Source organism: Marmota monax, unplaced genomic scaffold, assembly GCF_021218885.2.
Source record: "Marmota monax isolate L192 unplaced genomic scaffold, Marmota_monax_Labrador192_F-V1.1 WCK01_AAM20220418_F8-fsc00095, whole genome shotgun sequence".
NCBI lineage: Eukaryota > Metazoa > Chordata > Mammalia > Rodentia > Sciuridae > Marmota > Marmota monax.
Genome location: NW_026695244.1, coordinates 2096214 through 2115333, shown reverse-complemented (window position 1 = coordinate 2115333; position 19120 = coordinate 2096214). Strand labels below are relative to the sequence as shown.

General features: G+C 32.2%; 1 protein-coding gene across 7 annotated transcripts in view; it reads right to left on the bottom strand.

Annotated features, from left to right (window-relative positions):
• Window positions 1-7056: 7056 nt before the first annotated feature.
• Carf (calcium responsive transcription factor) overlaps window positions 7057-19120 on the bottom strand; it is a 54433-nt gene continuing 42369 nt past the window's right edge. For 5 of the 7 annotated variants that reach the window (XM_046463030.2, XM_058578210.1, XM_046463034.2 and 2 more), the window contains 5 exons: window positions 18549-18711; window positions 17189-17252; window positions 12899-13029; window positions 12170-12539; window positions 7057-10360 (listed from right to left, as the gene is read on the bottom strand). In XM_046463030.2, coding sequence (XP_046318986.1) covers window positions 10263-10360; window positions 12170-12539; window positions 12899-13029; window positions 17189-17252; window positions 18549-18711 — 826 coding nt within the window. In that variant the 3' untranslated portion in view covers window positions 7057-10262. The remainder of the gene's footprint in view (window positions 10361-12169; window positions 12540-12898; window positions 13030-17188; window positions 17253-18548; window positions 18712-19120) is intronic. The other 2 variants (XM_058578209.1, XM_058578211.1) reach the window with 1 other exon arrangement.

Here is a 19120-nt window from a genome sequence, read left to right as displayed (position 1 = left end):
TGTACCAATGAACCAAAAGGACAAATCTCCATGCCCTTGCAGAGTTTATCATCTAATAGAGGGAAAGAGTACACCGTAATTTTTTTTTTTTCAGGTGGGGACATAGGTAAGCTTATTTATTTATTTGAGAGAGAGAGAGAGAGAGAGAGAGAGAGAATTTTAATATTTATTTTTTACTTTTCGGCAGACACATCTTTATTTTTTTTTTGTATGTGGTGCTAAGGATCGAACCCATTGCCATGGGCATGCCAGGCAAGCACGCTACCGCTTGAGCCACATCCCCAGCCCCGGTAAGCTTATTTTTTAAAAGGTAAATCAAAGCATGTTATTCCTCTGCTCAAAACTCAGCAATGGCTTCCCATTTCCACTCAGTATAAGCCAAAGCCTTTATAATGGCTTGTAAGACCTTATATGATCTGATTCCTTATTATATCTCTGATCTCCCTTGCCAGTAAGCTCTCACTTCTCACTCTACTCAACCACATGAGCTTTCTTGTTGACCTCAAGCATAGCAGGAATCTCCCAATCTTGTGTTTCCTAATCACACTGCTATGCATGGTCTCTTCATGACTGACTCTCTTACTCCCTTCCAGAATTTGCATTCGTTCAAGGCCTTAAAAAATAAGAATAAGCCCAAAATAAGTAAAAGAAAAGAAGTAATAAATATAAGAGCAGAAATAAATGAAACAGAAACTAAAAGAATAAGATGAAAAAAAGTCTTTTTTAAAAGAAAAACAAAATTGACAAACCCTTAGCCAAGTACTAAAAGAAAGAGAAGACTCAAATAAATAAAATTAAGAGGTGAAAAGGGGGATATTACAATAGACACTACTGAAATCTAGAGGATTATAAGAAATATTTTGAAAAAATATGCTGATAAGTTGGAAAATTTATAAGATATGGAAAAAATTCTAGATGCATATGACCTATTGAAATTGAATCAAGAGGAGATTTTATATATAAATAAAATAGATCAATAACAAGTAATGATATTGAAACAGTAATAAAAAGTCTTCCAATAAAAAAAAGCCTAGGACAAGACAGATTCACTGCTGAATTTTACTAACCTTTAAAATAAGACCTTGGGCTGGGGTTGCAGCTCAGTGGTAAAGTGCTTGTCTCGCATTGTGGGGCAATGAGTTCAATCCTCAGCACCACATAAAAATAAATAAATAAACAAACAAATAAATAAAACAAAGGTGTTATGTCCATTTACAACTAAAAAAAAAAAAAGAGTATAAAAAGAAGACCTGATACAATGCTCCTCAAACTATTCCAAAAAATAGGAAAGGAGCTTTTCCAAACTCATTCTAAGAAGCCAGCATTACCCTACTATCAACACTTGATAAAAATTAACAAAAAGAAAACTATAGACCAATATTATTGATGAACATAACTGCAAAATAAAATAAGTCAAATTCAACATCACATTAAAAAGATAATATGGGTTTGGGGCTGTAGCTCAGTGACAGAGCACTTGCCTAGCATGTGTAAGGTACTGGGTTCAATCCTCAACACCACATAAAAATAACTAGATAAAATAAAGGCATGCTGTTATCTATTTATTTTTAAATTTATCAAGCATACATTATATAGAATTGAAAAGAGATTATGGGACAAATAGTAGTAGAATGCACAAAGATTTTAAAACAGAAATCTTTAGGTATGTTTATTATCTGGCTTGTTAAGTTCTTTATCCTTGCCACTTTAATTCATATTTGGAAGTTTTAAGAAAATAAGAACTCAGTCATTGAGTTTGAATGACATGTTTTGAGAATAATATAAATTTGTTTCTAAACTGCTCACTACTCATATTAAAATGTTGCTGTTACAAAGAAGGCAAAATAAAGACTTTTTAAAGATATGGTAATCCTGAAAGAGTTCATAAGCAACAGAGCTACACTGCAAAGAGTGATAAATGAAGTTCTTTAATCAAAAGGAAAAAATGACAACAAATGGAAACACAGATCTACATAATAGAGAGAAGAACATCAGAAATAATAGCTATGGGATAAATATAAACATTTTTCCTTATTATTTAAATTTCTTTATAAGATAATTGACTGTTAAAGCATTAAGTATAGCAATGTATTGTGAGGTTTATAAGAGATGTAGAAATAAAATCTATGGCAACAAGAGCACAAAGGTTAAGAAGAGGGAAAATGAAAGTACACTATTGAAAGATTCTTACACTGTGTGTGCAACAGTGCAATAGTACTTGACAGTATGCTATGACAAGTCAAAATGTATACTACAGACATTTAAGCATTAAAAAATCAAAACAAGTTATAGCTACTATATCAACAAAGGAGGTAAAAATAAATCATTAAAAACTCAATAAACCAAGTGCAAACTGACTCAGGAGGCTAAGGCAAGAGAATCACAAGTTTGAGTCCAGCCTCAGCAATTTAACAATACCCTTAGCAACCTAGTGAGAACCTGTCTCAAAATAAAAATAAAAAGGACTGGGGACGTAACTTACTGGTAAAGTGTCTATGGGTTCAATTCCAAATCTAAAAACAAAACAAAATTCAATAACGCCAAAAGAAGGTAGAAAAAGAAGAAAGCAGAATAAAGAGAAAATGGGAAAACAGAAATAAGATAGTAGAGTTAAATCCCAATTGTATCAATCATAACATTAAATGAAACTGGAACTCAACACTCCCCACTATGTATATATACTATTACAAATGCACAAATGTGTATGTAAATGAGTGTTTGTGTGAATATATATACGTGTGTGTGTGTGTGTATATATATATATATATATATATATATATGAATATATATGAATGATTTATTCCAGGAATAGAAGGCAAGGAAGCAAAGTTGTTTGACTCTTTGAAATTAAATCAGAGTATCTTACCATATTGAACAGCTAAAAAAACAAAACTAAATGACCATCTCAATATATCCAGAAAAAAGACTTCACAAAAATTAAACATCCATTCCTAATAAAAATTCTCAGCAAACTAAGAATAGATGGAATCTCCCTTAGGCATAAAAGACAAATGCAAATCCTATGGTTAATATCATACTTAACAGTGAAAGAATGAATACTTTTCCCCCAAGGCAAGAATGCCTCCTACTCTTACCATTTGTAATCAAAACTGTATTTTAGGTTCCAACCAGTGCAGTAATTGAGAAAAAGAAATAAAGGGATCCAAATGGGAAAAAAAGATGTAAAATTAATAGATTCTTTTTTTAAAAAAATTATTCTTTTTTAGTTGTATTTGGATACAATACCTCTATTTATTTATTTATTTTATGTGGTGCTGAGGATCAAATGCAGGGCCTCACACCTGCTAGGCGAGCGATCTACCACTGAGCCATGAATCCAGCCCCCAAATTAATAGATTCTTCATGTGGAAAATGAAAGCTATTAGAAATAATTGGGTTTAACAAACTTGCACAATATAAGATTAACATGCAAAATCATTGCATTTCTACATACTAAAGTAATTAACAATCAGAAATTGAAATTAAAAACATTACCTATAAGTTCTTAGAAATAAATCTGACAAGGGGCTGGGGTTGTGGCTCAGTGGTAGAATGCTTGCATCACATGTGTGAGGCACTAGGTTTGATTCTCAGCACTGTGTATAAATAAATGAATAAAATAAAGGTCTATCAACAACTAAAAAATTTAAAAAAAAGAAAAATCTGACAAGATATATAAAACACATACAGAAAACTATATAAAACATTGCGGGGAAAAATCAAAGAATATTATTAAGATTTCAATTATCTCATATATATATACACACGCACATATATATTCATTCTACATAATCCCAGTTAAAATTCCATCATGCTTTTTGTTTGCAGTGCTAGCAACCAAATCTAGGGCCTTGTCCATGCTAGCAAGCACTCTACCTCTGAGCTACATCCGTGGTTCACTTTTTTTTTTAATTGACAGCATGATTCTAAAATTTACAGGTAAATACAAAGTAGTTAGAATAGCCAAAACAAAGTTGAAAATGAAGAATAAAGATTTAGGAGTAGTACAACCTTACTTCAAGACTCATTATAAAGTTACAGTAATTTAGAGAATGAAGCCTTTGCATCAAAGTAGTTTCTCAATGTCAATACTATTGACATTTGGAGCCAGACAATTCTTTATTGTGGGGGCTGTTCTGTACATTGTAGGATGTTCAGCAGTATGTCTGACTCTATCTACCAGAAGTCAGGAGTATCTTCCCAGCTACAATAAATTAATCTGTCTCCAGACTCTCAAATGTTCTTAGGGTCAAATAATTGAAAACCACTGAAATAGGTAAATAGATCAATGAAAGAGAAACAGAGTACAGAAACTGACTCACATAATAAGAATTAATGAATTTTTGTGAAAGGTACAAATGCAATTCAGTGGGGAAAGTATAGTCTTTCCAGCATAAACAAAGATGCTACTAAGAGTGAAACACTTATAAATCACATTATCTGATAGTGGACTCATATTTATCACCCCCCACCTGGTACTGAGAATTGAACCCAGGGGTACTCTACCACTGAGCTACATTTCAAGCCCTTTTTATTTTTTGAAACAGGGTCTCTATATTGTAGAGGTTGGTTTTCAACTTGCAATTCTCCTGCCTCAGCCTCTTGAGTTGCCAGGATTACAGGTGTGTGCCATTTAGCCTGACTTATGTTTTTTTAAACTTTCAAAATTCAGTAAAAGAGGGCTGGGGATGTGGCTCAAGCGGTAGCGCGCTCGCCTGGCACGTGTGCGGCCTGGGTTCGATCTTCAGCACCACATACAAACAAAGATGTTGTGTCCGCCGAAAATTAAAAAATAAATATTAAAATTCTCTCTCGCTCTCTTTAAAAAAAAATTCAGTAAAAGAAGCATGGCTGTGGATGTGGCTCAGTGGTTCAGTGTTAGCCTGGCATACATGAGGCCTTGGGTTTGATCATCAGCAACACACACACACACACACACACAAATAATCCAATTTAAAAATGGATAAAAGATTCAGATATTTCACTAAGGAAGAGGTAAAGATACAGATGGCAAATAAAACAAAAAGATGCTCAATTGTATTAGTCACTAGAGAAATAGAATCAAAATCACATTTAGCATCTCTAAAGCCTAAAAAACTAACCATAGCATATGAAATATTGGATAAGATATGGAGATTTCCAACCCACTAAAATTAAAACCAATTGGCAGTATTCTTCCCTTTCCTTTCTTCCTGCCAAGGATTGAACCCAGGGGTGCTTAACAAAATAAAACTACAGTGGTTTTTATTTTGAGACAGGGTCTTGATAAGTTGCTTAGGACTTCACTAAGTTGTTGAGATTAACCCCAAACTTGCAATCCTCCTGCCTCATCCTCCTGAATCACTGTGTGCACCACTGTACCTGGCTAGTTGGAAGTTTCTTAAAAAGTTAGATAAATACCTACTATATGATCCAGTCATTACACCAGGTATTTATGTGAGAGAAATGAAAGCATAAGTACATATAAAAACTTGTACACAAATATTCACAGCAACTTTAAATGAATTATGGTATAGTTATACAATGTAATACAACTTTTTTTTTGCAGTGAAATGAATGAACTATTTATACACTCTACAATGTAGATGAGTCACAAAATAACTTCACTAAGTGAGAAAATCTAGACCAAAAAGGCTTCATACTACAATTTCAAGAGGTATCAAAAAACTTTAGGGGATGGTGGATATGTTCATTATCCTTTTTGGGGGGTGGGGTACCAGGGATTGAACTCAGGGGCACTCAACCACTGAGTGACAACCCCAGTCACATTTTACATTTTATTTAAAGACAGGGACTCACTGAGTTGCTTAGCACCTTGATAAGTTGCTGAAGCTGGCTTTGAATTCAAGATCCTCTTGCCTCAGCCTCCTGAGCCACTGGGATTATATGTGTGCCACTATGCCCAACCTATGTTCATTATGATTGATTATGGTGATCAATTCACAGCTGTAAACATATGAAAACTTAACAAGTTATGTATTTTAAATATATACAATTTGTTGTTATTAATTATACTATAATAAATATATTTAAGAATAAAATCCCACCTGCAACATCATTTCTATTCTGTCCTCTGGTTTTATTACTCTTATAACTAGATCACATTCTGAAAGGTTTTCCATATTAACCACACACAATTTCCTTGCTTTTCTTTGGAGTCCCGTTAACATCCATTAACAAGTTGAGTTTTTTCTTAAATTACAATTTTATTTCTAAAAGTTTTAAGGATTTGATCAGCAGTGAAAACTTGTACTGTATAACAACGGAATTCACAGCTAACATGTATCTGGTAGAAGTATACTAAGGCTTTGGGTTTATAGTTAAGTTGAGTTACAGCTGTTCAGATATCAAAACAGTATACCATTTAAGATGTCTGAAGCCTAAACTAGCTGCCATATGGGCAAGAGCCAATTCAGTTTCTCTCTGGAGAGATTAAGATTTTCTATGTTATAGGAAAGGTAGCAGAATACGACAGTTACTAATAGGGCATTATGTAAAAATGTGGATGTGTAACCGATGTGATTCTGCAATCTGTATTTGGGGTAAAATTGGGAGTTCATAACCAACTTGAATCTATTGTATGAAATATGATATGTCAATAGCTTTATAATGTTTTGAACAACCAATAAAAAATAAATTAAAAAAAAAAAAAGATTTTCTATGTTCCTGAAAAACAGGAAAGGAGTGGAATAAAGGGGGTGGGGAGCAAAGGGAGGATAATTAATGATCCCTTCGCTAAAAATCATATAATTCTATTATCTTTTGCAATGCACAAAGCTGTATGTATTTTGGCACCATGATTTCAATGGTAGAGGTATCACACCATGTTATGCAAATCATTTAAAAATGTTGATGCCTGGCTAACAGATCACTAAATGCATGTATACCCCCAAATGTAAATAGAAGATATTGGTAGTTATGCTTAAAAACTTTTAGGTTCCAAACCATACATAAATCTCTAGCCAAAATTCTCAGGTATTAAAGTGTTCACTCAGCATCTTATTTAAGATGAAAAAAACTACCATAAAAATGCATATTAAAAAAAACAATAACAAGTGTAAGAAAAACATCAAGGGACTTTTTTAATGAAAAAATTACATTATAACAAGGACATTATACATCGTTACAATATATACACACACATTTTAACCTCTTTTAAAACCAGGCATAAAGTAAACAACATTTTTTTCATACCCACATGATTAAGTATATATTTTTGACAGGATATAAAGAAGATGAAACACAAGCTGGTGGGCCTCAAAATTAGAAACTCTAATAATTCAGAACTGGATCCCCAAAACCTGTCTTCCATCAGTTTTGTGACTTGTAGGAAAATATTGACTTGCATAAGATGTTTAAACTGTTCCTTTTAATTATACTAATTGCTTACACAGAAAATTGCTATTGAGGGAAACATCTATCATGGTTGTATTTATCTATAATTCATTGGAGTATATATAAAGTTCAGTTGGAGGCTTGGAACATGAAAACTACAATGAAGAAACAAGTGAGCTGTAACTGAAATTCTAACTGCTTAATTTGAATGTCTGACTCCTTACACAGATATTACACCTTGAAAAATATGACAGGAAAGAACATATATCAAACTTTGCTGTAGAGCTGTTAGGAGAATGCCAAATACAAATAATGAAAAATTTTACATATTTGTACTTAATACCCTGTGAATTAAAAAATAATTAGACATTTAAAATATGTAAACTGTTTTCAAAACGTGATGCTAAGCACCTTTGAACAAAATACTGACATGTTGTGGCTAATCATGCATTTAGAGGATAAATGAATTTTTAAAATCTCCCAGAAATGATTTTTAAAGAGCTACTCATTAAAGTACTTACATGAAAATACTCATAGTTCCAGTTTCTACCTAAAACCCAAAAGAGTATACAATAAGGAATTTAAACATTTCTTCACTCTCTTAGTTTTTATAGGTTGTTTTGTTTTTTGTTTGTCAGAAGGATGCACTGTAACTTTCTGTTCTCATAAAAAACATTATCAGAAGAGATAATCACACAGAATGAAGTAAGAGAAATATATTTTAACTATGTTTTGTTCTTGATCAAGGACCAAAGTTGGAATCCTCTGACATCTCTCTCATCCTCACAGGTAACTGATCAGAGTTTGTGTCTTAACACGCATTTCTCCTTAGCAACTCAACATCAAAAAAGAAAGGAATGTCTCCAAAAGAATACAATATAGTTTAAAGGGTGAAATATTAAATAATACACATTTATCATTATTGAAAGATAAAGATATATTATTCAAAATCTTGAAAAAGTTTCCATAAAAAGTAGAAATAACAAACAAAAACAGTATTACCTACTGTGCAACTCTAAACTGTAAATAAATTCAAACTTATTCCTTTTAAATACACATACACTAACAGAAATGTGGGTTTGAGGTAACTAAGAATTGTTTAACTCTGCATAATAGAATCAAATTTAGCAGCCTACTTCTACAAATGCTGACAAATATTTTCATTTCTTAAGAAAAAGAAAAGCAATTCTTACTAAAATTGTACATATAACTAAATATTACTTTGCATTAAATAGGATATAAATAATAAAATTTATATTGAATAGGATATAAATCTAAAAAGTAAGCAATTTTAGAATTCCACTTATTTCTAAAATATCAGTGCTTTACATTTAGATACATGTCATGTACCTCAAACGAAGTAAATCAAGAATGAGAGACTGGACTTAGAAAAGCCAAAAGTGACTTATAATCACGTAAAGTATTAAGGTTAACTTTCATATTATACTCTGCATGCTTTGAATATGAAACATTAATATCTACTTGAAATTCTTATGTTTTTAAAAAATAAAATTATGCCTACATATGGTCTTTGGAAAAACAAGCCTTTGGAGGTTGATATCTTTTTTTTTTTTTTTTTGGTATCAGGAATTGAACACAGGGGCACTTAACTATTGAGCCAAATCGCTAGTCCTTTTTAAAATTTGTAATTTTGAGACCGGTTCTCAGTTGCTTAGGGCCTTGCTAACTTGCTGAGGCTAGGTAGCTTCAAACTTGCAATCCTCCTGCCTCAGCCGCCCAAGTTGCTGGGATTACAGGCATGTGCCAACATGCCTGACTAGAGATTATTTCTTGACAGCTATGGGTGATGTTTCTATTTTGCCAATCTTTCAGAAAACAGTTGCTTATAATGAATATACTGATTAGTACTTATTTGGTATTTGAAGTAAATATACTTAACAAATACACCAGATCAGATATTTTAAAGTTTTAAATATGAACTAAATTTTAAACTATAAATACTTGTCCTGAAATACTTTGAATTCTAATACTATTGATTCAGTAAGAACTCCAGCATTAGAACAATCTAAATATTACTTAAATTCTTTTCTAATCTAAACTGAATCTTCAAACTAAAGGGGAAAAAAAACAAAAACAAAAACAAAACCTCTACTAACAACAAAAAGTTTCTCAAATTATTTTTAAACCCCAAGAAGTTCTATTATTATTTCCAAATTCTCTCAATTTCTTCATCTTTCTACCCATTAATACTGTTTTACCTGCAGCATAGTATAAGTTTATGCAACATATACTGATTTCTGTTGTTTATCTGATTAATTCTAGTTAAAATTCTCAGTACTTACCAAGTCATTTAAATTTCTATTAGATGACCATTAATATGCTATTGGTTTGTAGTTAAAAATACAAAATTAAAAGGGAAGAGGCTAAAATGTAACTGTATGGTTTTCACAGACTTGATTGCTGGGTTTTGTGTTATTATATAAAATCTATTGCTTTATCTTTCCAAATAATACAGACTACAAATATTCTCTCACCTGTCTGTTAATTAAATTTCTTTACAACTTTAAAATTCGTAACATAAACATACACTCATCTATTATTTTTGTTATTCTTTTTTGTGTTACATGAACCAAACTGGATATTTCCAGAAATGTTAGATAAGTGTTCATGTTTGGACTAAATTACTATGGGTAAATTCAAACAATCTTTTGAAATACCGACTTATTAGATAACCAAAAAGCATAACAATTACACAAAATAAGAAGGGCAAAATATTTCTTAATACAGGTTAAAATATGAACTTGGCAACAAAAATACCAGTTTTAAATCAAAGCTGCTCATCAGTCTTCAGTCCAGTTATCACAATGCTGTGCTTTAATAATATTCACCTTCTTTTCTAAAACATCAGAAGTCACCAGAGTTGTAAATTCTGAAAAGCTTCAATAATTTATGTAGCAGATAATTTCTTACAGTCCAATTTTTTTTGCTTCCAAGGACAATGTTGGTTCTTTGGGTTCTTGTTTAACTTGGTTCATAGAAATAGTACCTTCTGGGTTTTCTTCAACTTTAAAACCAAACATAAAAGAAAAATCCAAAGGGTTAATATACTTTGACACTGGAATCTTTAGAATTATATGAATTAGAAGAAAAGCAAAAAGCTACAACAGTTTGGAAAAAGAACCAAGCTGCAATTCAGAAAAAACAGTATATTTGAAAACTCAGTGCCACATCTTGGATGATAGCTCTGATTTAGGTGTGTGAACTATATGTTTATCTGAAACATTTCAGAATCCATTTACCATTCTGATTTGAAAGCACTTATAACCAAGTTAATCTAACGGTAGCATACAAACAGCACTACTGATAAGTGTTGATGGAATGTCTAACATCAAATTTTCTTCTCTCTTTCTCAAGAATATTGGTTTTTCAGTTGCTATTAGGTAACATGTTAAGGGGACCATATTTTCTCATAGAAGCATGCTCAACATATCTAATTTTTGTCTGCACATGCAGGTGTATAAGAGTTTAGCCAGAGACACAGAGAACTAGCATAGGATGAATTTGAGTGACTCTAAGAACTCATATCTAGGTGATATAGTCCCTCAAGATTGTTATCTAACTTGATAAATCATGCAAATTTGGCTCCAAACAGGGTCTTCTTTAAAACAATCTAGATCAGTACTCCCAGAAATATTGTGGCACAACACAGAGGAAGGAAACATTTGAATGGAAGAAAACTTTGAAAGGCAAGACTGATCTGGGTTCAAATCCTTGCTCTGTCACTTACTAGATGTGCACTTTAGGCAATTACTTCACTTACCTGAGCACTCATCTGTATAATTCTTCTCATGAAGAATTCACATATATTTCTTTTTCTTCACATTTACTTAAGTTACTCAGCAGTTATAACTGCCACAGCCCTCTGGATAAATTTTCTTTAAAAGTAATGCTTTCAACAAATCTAAAAGATAATGACTTTTTCTGAAAGGAACTATGTCACTGTTTTCTTTACCCAGAAGAATAAGAATTGAGATGGAGGGAAAATACATGTTCTAAGAATAACTTCTGTGAAGATTTTTGCTCTTCAAAGTAAACTGCAAGTCTTTGACCACAAAAGTGACTGGTCCAGAACAATTTGTATGAAGTGAAGTGACACAGGTCAAGTAGAAGTTAAAAGAGTTTACTACTGGGTTGGGGTTGTGGCTCAGTGGCAAAGTGCTTGCCTAGCATGTGTGAGGCACTGGGTTCGATTCTCAGCACCACATATAAATAAATGAATAAAATTAAAGATTCATCAACATCTAAAAAAATATTTAAAAAAATCAACTTGGTTAGTAATAAAGTGAAGATAACAAGGTCCTGGACTAAACCAAGTGCCCAAGTTTTATTAGTTCCCTTTCACCTTCCATAGAACTCAGAACATGTAACTTTATAACTCAAAATTTTCATTTTACCCTTTGTATCTGTCCACTTCATTTTATTTTTACTTGTGTATACATATATCATTTTTTGCACTAAAACAGTTTTCCATATTTTATGTTTTTATCAATTTTTTAAAGCATTCTAGAACAATCTTTTGATTTCACATCAAGAGATTTTTTTTTTCCCATGGAAAAAAAGTTAATTAGGGAACAATAACTTCAAAGGGATTAAATAACTAGAAATAAGGAGAAATATGAAGTTGTAAGTTTAAAAGCTCTTAAACTCATGCTAATGAAATATCCCCCTTCTCTCTCATAATTTTACTTCAGTTATATAATTTTATAGACCTGGTGGGTAGAAATGATAGTATTTTTTTTCCTGTAGTGTGATATAATAATGGTAGTTCATAAAGATTAAAAAAAAGTTACATCATAAGTTGATTTTAACTTACTAAGAGCTGGGTGGTTATCTATAATCCGTATTGGAATGGTCTGCACATCTCGCAAGAGAATCCTTTGGATACTTCCTTCCAGATTCTCCGTCTCCTCAATATCTTCAACTTCCACCAGCTGATCCACTGCAACTAGATTTTGATCTGGTTCTGGGAGATTACCCATGGTAGAGGCAGTACTATTATTTTGGGTTAGGCATGTATCTGTTTGAAGGCTATGACTTTGACCAAGAAGTAGAGAATTACTATTCATTACATCATTTTCTACCGAATCCAGAAGTCTTGATGGACTGGAAGAGGGGTGGTTATTTACTGATACCAAAGCTGGTGATCCATCAGGAGAGGTAAATCGTGGTTGTAACTGCAAACCCTTTTAAATAGAAAAAATTTATATCAAAATATTTGGATTTATAATGTATAATATTTTCATATGATACTACTCTTTTGACAAAAAACTGACACAGATAAAATATAAGTGAATAGTTGCTAATAAATATTAAGAGGACAGAAACAAGAACCAAGAGAAAAATAATATAACTAAATTTGACTGCATGCATAGTTCACTTCAAACTTTTTCAAAAAAGACTATTTGAATTATTATCTTAATACAAAGAAGTCAAGAAATTAATAATGAAGAAATATCTGATCATTATAATGCTATAACAGTTTTCTAAAATCACTAGAAGAAGAGACATGGAGAAAAAAGAGCCCCAAATTTGGCTATCTTACCTGTAATTGTGTAAATATTTTGGGCTGAAATGAGGAAAGTGAGGAGAGTAAGTGGGTTGGTTCTGGAGACAAAGAAGACTCAGCCTGATTTGCTTCCACTTTGGTGGTAACTGATTCTCCTGGTGAATTTCCTAAATTATATAAAATACAAACTATTAAAACAAAAATTTTTTATTGCTTCTAGGATTCTATGCTTTATTACAACCCTTTCTATCAGAAGTGAATAGCAAACAAGATCAAAGATTTGCAAAAGACTTCAAGAAATCATTATCATCAGAAAAAGAAAGAAAAATAAAGTCAGCTAGCCCATTATTTCCAGAACCAGGCAGATAGATCATCAGAATCTCTAAGGAAAATTTAGAAAGTATATATTCCTAGTATTATGGTATAGTATAATGTGGACCCCAAAAGCTCCTGTGTGAGACAATGCAAGAAAATTTAGAGGTATAATGATTGGGTTATGAGAGCCTTAAACTAATCAGTACATTATAATGTACTGGGTACATTATACTGGGTAATATTATTACTGGGTAATAACCAAAGACTGGTAGGGTATAGCTAGAGGAGGAAGGTCTATGGAGGACATGCCTTTGGGGTTTATATTTTGTCCCTTTTGAGTGGAGCTCTCTCTGCTACTGATTGCCCTGTTCTGAGCTGCTTTCCTCCTCCACACTCTTACACCTCATCTCAGACCCAGAGCAACCAAGCTGGCTATCTATAGATTGAGATTTCCGAAATATTGAGTGCCAAATAAATTTTTCCCCCTCTAAAACTGTCTTAGGTCTTTTGGTCACAGCTATGAAAAAACTGTCAAAAATGCCTAGGTTCAATCTCCATTTATTTTTCTAGTGGTGGGGTTTGAACACAGGGCCTTACACCCCCAGACCTTAACCTTCATAAATTTCATTTCAGTAGATCTGATCTGGGATCTAGAAATATATTTTTTCCTGGAAAGACTCTGCATCTGGAACTCTAATATAGTCCATTCTTCACACTATAATGCTAGTCTACACCCTAAGTTTTCTAGATATGTAAAGCCTATTGAGATTCTCAATTACAAGGACCAAACTTAATTCATCTTCTGTAGTCCTAAAACTTAGGACAATGCCTGGCACAAATAGGTCCTCAATAATAATACTATTAAATTTCTTAATCCATAACTCATTTTGGGATAAATGAATAAAAGTAAAAACTTGTCTTATTAGTTTTAAAAGTAATTGTCCTTATGGAATTTGAGTCATTCTCATTTCTTTCATTCATTCATTCATTTATATGCTGGGATTGAATTCAGGGCCTGGTACATGTAGGTAAGCACTCTATCAATGAGCTGCAGCCCTAGCCCTTTAATGTAGCTCTTATTATGTTAACTCAAATATATTAATGTCCTTAATATCAAAAAACAATTTTACACCTGTAACCTCAGGTACCAGGAAGCTGAGGCAGGCAGATAGCAAGTATGAGGTCAGCCTGTGCAACTTACCAAAACCCTGTCTCAACAAATGGAAATAACAATAATAAAAACCCTACAATTTTAGGGCTTCCATAATAGATTTTATTTTTCTTGGTGATACTGGGGATTAAATCCAGGGGTACTTTATCACTGGGCTACATCCTAGCCCTATTTATTTTTTGAGAGAGGGCCTTGAACTTTGATCCTCCTGCCTTAGCCTCCTGATTCTTTATGATTATGGATGTGCATTGCCAGACCCATCTAGAACTGAGAAATTTAAAAACTGGTCCTTGTGTCAGATAAGGATGGACTTTTAAGCCAGATTAAGTTCTGGCTTTTCTGGATTACCATCAACATACTATAAAACTCAGTTTGTAAATTTCAGTTTCCTCATCTACAGAATCAGTGTAATCAATCCTTCTTCAGAGGAATGCTCAGTTCTCTCATATTTCTTGGCTTCTTCATTTCTAAAGTCCTTTTACTTGACTCTGTTACAGCTGCCCATTAGTATGATACTACTCTACCTCTACTAGTACCTCTAGAATATTCTAGACTATTCTACCTTTAAAATCTCATATTTAAACATTCCATTCTCTAAACAATATCTTAATTCTTCCAGGCATTTTACACAAGTACTTTGCTACAATAATTCTTCACCCTCATGTGACTGTAGTCAACTGATCCCTGAATTTTCTTCAGATCCATTACTTTTCCTTAATAAGATTCTTTCCCCATCCGGCTTAGATTCCATGGTCTATAATTTTAGTTTCACTTACAAGTATCATAAACTCCTTTGCCTTTGGTTATATTCTGCTGCTGAAACTCAACTCTGAACGAAAAGTCAGTGCCACTGAAAAAAACCTCACTACCAGTGCTGATACCAACCTCAACTAGAACTTCACCTAGAATGTTCAGCAATTCTTTTACTCTATTCAGAATAATTTCTTATCTCCATGTCCCTCAAATTCATACCACCCTTCCTAAGATCTTTCCTAATTCTTACCCTCACTTGTACTTAAAAAGAGAAGCCAAAAGAGAGAAATCTCAACTTCCCATTCTACCACTTTTACTATGTCTGCAAGTCTCCATTATCTTAAAAACACCTTCTCTCAACCCATACTCTCTTTATAGACAATTCTTGAAAAAGTGGTTCACATTATCTCTACTCCTTCACTTATCTTCCATTCATTCTTCAATAACTCTAATATGGCTTCCTCCTAATCCACTCTATTGAAATGGCTTTGATACTCAAGTTTCTAAATCTGATACCTTTTCCTCTCCCTTTCCTTCACCAATACTCTATTCTTCTGCCTAAGCTCAGTAAATCCTATCATTAGTCAACTGCTCAAAGTACAAATTCAGAAGTCATCTTAGATCATTCCAACTCTTTTGTCCCCTATCCCCAATTATTCAATCAATAACCATGGTCTTTAAATTCTACTTTTAAAATAACTCTCCAATTTGTTTCCTCCGAGTATATATACAACCAGCTGCAGTCTATACATTTTACTACACATTTTCATCAGTTTAGTAAAATGGCCTTCTAAATCTGTTTTGCTTATATAGTTTTAACTCTAAGCACTGTCTATGCTAAACCCACACCAGCCTTCTTAAATGTGTTTCTTAAATGTGACAAAGCTCTTCTTGCTTGGTTTTCACAAATGTAATTCCTTTGATTGGCAAACTTCTAGTCATTCTTCAGTTCTTAAAAGTGACACTTTTAAGTGTCAATCCCCAACTTTTTGCTCTGTCTATATCACTAGTCTAGTCCCACATAATTTTGCACAATTCTTCCATGGTACTTTTCAAAACAGTAATTAATTAGAATATATTTGTTTAATGTTCTTTTTCTCTTGCTAAACTTTAAGTTTCATAAAGTAGAAAACTTACCCAATATTTTTTATGTCTAGCATTTAGCACAATGACTTAAATATATATAGAATAAATGAATAATGCTAAAAAACTTCAAAGCCATTCTGTAGGCAAAGATTAATAAGTAAAAGAATAAAAAACACTATACTATATATGGTTATTCATTAATTGATTCTAAAGCATTTATTTAGGTACTAACTGTTTAGCAGGCATTATTCCTAGGCAATAGTTATGTTAATTTTAATAAAATATAATCCTTCTCTCTGAAAGGCTCAAATTACAAGAATATAATTATGTAAACAATAGCTTTCTATGTTAAATGCAGAGGTAAATATAAAAAAGAATGAGTAGTTCCCTGAAGGTGAAGTTAAGGAAGCACTTAAAACTGGAGATTGTTATTTGAGTAATAAAGGGAGTTGGCCATGCAGAAGATAGAACACATGCAAAAAAGGGTTGAAATAGGTTTAGACTACTGAAAGACAAAAGGAATAAGAACATATGAGAAAAAGCAAAACATTCAAAATAAACAATAGTTCCAAGATCGAGGTATCTTATGGTTATTACTATTGGAATTATATAGCATTATAGTTTACTATGCTGGTAATCAGCCTTAATTTTCAGTCATAAAGAAGTATAAATGTTAGGGGTGGAGTTGTAGCTCAGTGGTAAAGCACTTGCCTAGCATGTGTGAGGTACTGGGTTCAATCCCCAGCACCACATAAACAAATAAATAAATAAAACAGAGGTCCATCAACAACAACAAAAAAAAATTAAAAAAAAGAAGCCTAAGTGTTAAATATCAGAGAAATTTAAATAGCCAGAAATATTTTGAAAAATCTCACAGTTGCTTTTTGCTCTTTTGGGTAATGATTTCCTTATCTATAAAATTTGATCATATAATATTTTAAGTTTCTTCCAGTTTTTACATCATTTAATTTTATATTTTAAAGGCATTCAAGATAACATACCTTCTGCAAATGTAACTGTCACAGTCTCTCTGAGAATATTCCCACTATCTGTAGTCCACTGAAGCTGAAATAGGAATATTTATTTAAATGAAAATAAAGCAGTAATAATGAAAAAAACTTAAATCATTCATACAACTGTCATATTTTATTGTCAAACTATATTTGTGTTTTATTCTATTACTCTCTCTACTTGTTCATATTCTCAAAGCACAAGTATACTTTACTATACAAATATATTAGGTTCCTGAGTTTGGACAGCAATTATTTGTATAGAAAATCTGTTTTATTTCTTGAGTTTTGGAAAGGAAAATTGAAAGTATGGATAGCAAGAAAATAGCAGTTCTTGGGGCTACGATTGTGGCTCAGTGGTAGAGTGATCACCTCGCATGTGTGAGGCCCTGGGATCGATCCTCATGAACCACATAAAAAATAAATAAATAAAATAAAGATTTTAAAAAAAATAGCAGTTCTAGCTTTAAAACATTCTGACTATTGGGCTGGGGTTGTAGCTCTGTGGTAGAGCATGTGTGAGGCACTGGATTCGATTCTCAGCACTACATATAAATAAATTAATAAATAAAGTAAAAGTCCATCAATAATTAAAAAAAATTCTGAATATGTTCAGTTGCTGAATTTGGAAAGTTAGGAGAACAAAGGATGCCACTCAAATTTTAATGCCATAGTCACTGCCTGCAATGTAATTAGTAGTTTTTAGGTAATTGTAGTAAAATTTTCTTGGAAATGACTAGTATTTGGGGAAAATACAGTTTTAAACTATGAAGTACAATTGATATTCATATTTGGCATATGGAACTAACATTTATCACTTTATGCATTCAAGTCTGAACTATTTAATTTTGCCCTTTTTTTTTTTTAAAAAAATGGGGGCACCAACTGTGGTTTTGTACACCTGCAGTCCCAGCACTGGGAGGCTGAGGTAGAAGGATCATTGCAGCTTAGGAGTTCTAGACCAGCTAGGGTAAATTTAGTGAGACTTGTCTCAAAATAAATAAATGAATAAATACAAAATGGGGGAGAATGTACTCAATAAAAGCCTACTAAATAGGTATAAAATAATTTCCATAGAGAAAAAAATATTGATTTTAAAGTGAAGATTACTATTTTTAGCATACTCAGATTTGGAAATCTACTGTTTCTTCTCTTTGTGACAATAATTTAAACAAAATTGCAGTTACCACCTGATAATTTATGGTTTACATTTTAAGAAAAAAAAGTCACTACTGTTTCCCAAGTCATAGTTATTCAGATGGTCTAATAGTAGCCATTTTTATTAGGACTAATACTAGAGAAACTGAGAAAGATTCTCTCATAAAACAAAGAATTGTGGTTGTGATCATACCGTTGCTGGAATAATCTCTGAGTTATATACCATATCTCCATTTCTCAAGGATTTCTGTACCTCATGGATGTGATTTTTTATATCATTTACAGTTGGAAAAAAAGATAAATTATGTCTTTCAGGTACCTCATCAGGTTTGAACAGTTCTCTTTCCACAAATTTCCTGTGGAGAATATAAAATAGAACAAGAATATAAACTATTTAGTAATATACTTGTAGATCAAAAGAGAAAAGTTCTCTTTTAGCATAAATTTCTGTAAAGTATAATTCAAAGTTCTATAACCATTTATATTTTCCTACTTTAAATTTTTCCATACATTAAATCATAAAATTCATGCAAGTTAAATTTTCATTGGTTAAATACCTATACACATCAGAGTGAGCTTTAACAATTTTATAAATTTAATTTAAAGGAACCATTATTTTCAAATTAAGTTTAATATTTTTAAATGCTTATTGTGTCAGGCACAGTATTAAGCAAGCATTTCCTTTAACTTTTACTATAATCCTATGTCATAGGTACAGTTTAATTCCCACTTCACAGATGAGGGAACTGAAGAATGCAGAAGTTA